The 3,487-nt window shown below is 59.0% G+C and overlaps 1 protein-coding gene across 1 annotated transcript in view; it reads right to left on the reverse strand.

Moving 5' to 3' along the window:
* LOC115948969 overlaps positions 1 to 900 on the reverse strand; it is a 5,822-nt gene extending 4,922 nt beyond the window's left edge. The window contains 3 exon segments of the mRNA XM_031064925.1: positions 120 to 268; positions 452 to 730; positions 844 to 900. Coding sequence (XP_030920785.1) covers positions 120 to 268; positions 452 to 730; positions 844 to 900 — 485 coding nt within the window.
* Between the last annotated feature and the right edge of the window lie 2,587 nt (positions 901 to 3,487).

Here is a 3,487-nt window from a genome sequence, read left to right on the forward strand (position 1 = left end):
GGGCCCCAGGGTTTTGGAGCTGTCTGCCTGTCTGGCAGACCCCACTGGACAGGCTGGACAGGGGGAGGGGCCCTAGGGGCCGCTGAGCACCGAGCTCTTGAGGCAGTTGTGCTTTGTACCTGTCACAGGTTGGGGCACAGCGCAGGATGCTCATCACCACATTAGCAGGGTGCTCTTGAGCCAGGCTCAGAATGTCTCTTTGCAGCCCAGCGTCCACAGTGAGACGGGACACGAGTGTCTGGTGAATGTCCCTCACCATGGCTGGCACCTAGAGGAGGTGTGGGGAATGTCTGGAGTGCTGTCCAAGGAAGCAACTTGCCCAGCTTCCCCCAAGAAGTGCTTGCCTTCCCACCCCACTCTGCTAGCTTCAATGGCTGAGGGGGCCCAGCAGACGTGGCTTAAGGGCCACACGATCCTGGGAGGCCTTCAGCCCTGGCCCCAGGCTGCTTACCTGCTGCTGAGATGAAAAGAAATCCCAAGGGGGAGCAGGAACCGCAGTGCAAGTGGGTGTGGTGTCGGTCTTTGACAGGGCCCACGTGCTTTGCGTCCTTGCGTCCTCACTCAGACGCGTGACAGCCTCCGGCCTGCCCTCAGCCATTGCCCTGATAGAGCCTGCTGCACGCTCAGGGGAGGCTGAGCTGACATCAGGATCTGCCCGCAGCTTGGCCGTGCCCTCAGTTGCTGGGGCGCTGGTCTTTCTGCGCCGAAGGCACAGGAACCTCCGCACTGTCTGCAGCAGAAGGAAGGGCGGGAAGAGAGGGACGTTCCGTGGCCTGCTCCAAGCACGGCGCTGGGCCGAGCAGTGCCAGCAGGCCCAGCCCAGGTGGGGATGCCCACAGGTACCTGCGCTACTCTGTGGAAGCAGCCACGAGTGGGGTCCTGCTCATGCGTCTGGTCCATGTCAGCATCTGGCAAAGAGCGAGTGCAGCCAGAGCTGAGGGGCTGCGGGAGAGGCCGGGGAACACAGCCCAGCCCTGCGCTGCCCAGGCAGGAACAGCCCTGGGATGCCCCAGGAGATGGAGCACGGCCACCAGGGGGTCAGCTCTGGCCTTTGTTCAGTGCTATCCATGGGCATGTCCCCAGGGGCTGGGATGGGATGGGGCCAAGTTGGCTGCAGGCAGGGCGCAGGCTCTGCCACTCACCGTCCTGCAGCACCTGGAGCTGCTCTGACTCTTCAGGCTGCTGTGCTGGCAAGGCTGCAGAGCCTTTCTTTTTTTTCCCCCTAAAGAGGCTGAACAATCTGCCTGCCATCCTACTCTCTGCCCTCAAGGGCACCTTCAAGACAGATGCCTTGGGAAGGTCTGAGTCAGGAAGTCCCGCAGTCTGGCCGCAAGGCCAGCCGCAGGAGTAACGCTTTGGAAAAGCTGTGGGTCAGCGACGAAAGAGCCGGCTGTGTGGGGCTCCTCACAGCACAGCTCTGGCACGTCCTGTCCCGTCGTGTGCGCTGAGCACTGTGGCGTTGCCTCGTCACCGCCAGCACCCATGTCGCCACGTGTCACAAAGGGTCCTGTTCCATTCCCTTCCACGGTAACCGTGCTGCACCGTGTCAGCAAGGGCCCTTGGATACGCTGCCAAGTGCTCTGGGGCCACTCCCACCCCGCAAAAAATGTCTCTGATTGGAAGAAATCCATTGCCCCAAGTGTCTAAGACAGCCCGGGACACACCAAGCCCAGCCAAGTGCTCAGGGAAGGACTCTCCACAGTGCCTGGCCAGCACAGCCCGGCTCCCTGCTGGCTCTGGAGCACAGCAGCTTCCAGCAAGCACGGGGCAAACGCATCTTGCCAAGAGTTAAGACACGCCAGATAGGGGAGGTGGCATGAATGTCTGCATCAAGGCCTTTGAATTCACAGCTCCCCGAGACAGCTTTGGGGCATTCGGCTGGACAAACAGGATCCGGCTCAGACCTGTGCTCAGAGGTGGGGAACAAACCCTGCCCCAGGTGCTTGGCTGTTGCGGTGCGCGAAGTTGTTTTTAAGCAGTTAGATGTCGTTCTTGTTCAGTTCTGTGTAAGTTTTGATCAATTTTATAAGTTATTGTTATGAGTTCAAGATGGCGTTTTAAAACTCGGTTTTTAGGGCCCCCTCCCCTTCTCCTTCCCCGCAGTTAACTGCCAATCACAAAGTCCCCATAACAACTCCTGCCCTTTTGTATCCGTTCACCTATCCATCAGTTCTCCCCTCCCCTGTTTCCCCAGCCACCCCCCTGTCCATCACCCTCTCCCCACTCCCCATCCCTGGAATCTTCCATCAGGGGCTGAGGGTGATTGGTGCAGGGTGGGAAGCCACTCCCTTGTTGCTACCTCATTTTAGAGTTTCATGCTCATCATTTTGTTCCTGTAATGTTATTGCTTCTTTGTGTTTCATCCCACCCCTCGGGGATTCTTTATCTGCCTCACCCGAGGAGTGGGCTTTGGGCAGTTGCTCACACCCTCCTATCCGACCTGTTGCTCCCTTTCCTCCAATAAACCCTTCCCCTGCTGCGAGTTGCTGCCTCCTTCGCGTCATCATTCGCCTCGCTGAGTTAGCATTGCTGCCGTGCGCCCTTTCCAGCCTTCCTCAGGGACGCCTTCTCCTGCCCTGCTGCAGGAGAGGTCCCTGGCAGCCAGGCATCTCCCCTGCCGGCCCAGGCAGATGCCAGAGCTGCTCTTCACATCCTTGCCCTGCCCCTCTGCCAAGTGAAAGGGGCCTCAAGGACTGAAAGAAACACAGTCAAATGGAGACACTTCCACCTGTCTCACTGGGGGCTCCTGGGGAAGCAGTTTCCTTGGGAATCAAGCCCCTCTCTTCCAAGGGCACTTCCCCAAATGTGTATATTTCCTGGGGAACACCAACACACCCTTAAGAAACCCTGGCAAGGCTGAATTGCTTGTGCTCCTTGCAGCACAGGCACTCCAGCTGGAGCTCATCTTCCTTGCCCCGAGTCTGTTTCCACGTGTCGCTTCGGGCGCGCAGCCCCGGGCCCGTCCAAACACGAGCTGCCCGCTGCCTCTGCACGTGCCTGAGCTCTTGCCTGCGCTCGGGGCAGCAAAACCGGGCTGTTCCCAGCCAGGGAGCGGAGCCCTGTTCCCGCAGGAGGCTCTGGTGAGCCCCTTCCAGGACGCTCTGCCGTGCAAGCAGCACTTCTCCTGCCCGCCCAGAACGCTCCTGGGACAGCAGGACACAAGCTGGCCGGCTCTGGGCTCAGCACACCCCAAACAGAGGGGCAGGAAGACGCAGCGGCTGTTTTGCAGCCCTGCCCAAGAGAGGTGGGCTGCAGCCTGTGCAGGGTGGTCTGGCAGCTGGAAGCAAACACAGAAAAAAACCAAAGACCAGCCATGAAGCCAGTCCTGACACAGCCCCACCTGCAGGTCTGGCCACAAGTTACCAAGTTAAATAGTCAGGTAACCATTTAAAGAGCCTAAGAAATGTGTCAGCTCCTTCAGTACTTCAGTCCTCTCTCAAGTGACAGAAAGGAATAAGATGGAAGCATGTTAAAGAAAAACAAGTAG

This window comes from Geospiza fortis, unplaced genomic scaffold, assembly GCF_000277835.1.
Source record: "Geospiza fortis unplaced genomic scaffold, GeoFor_1.0 scaffold820, whole genome shotgun sequence".
Taxonomy (NCBI): domain Eukaryota; kingdom Metazoa; phylum Chordata; class Aves; order Passeriformes; family Thraupidae; genus Geospiza; species Geospiza fortis.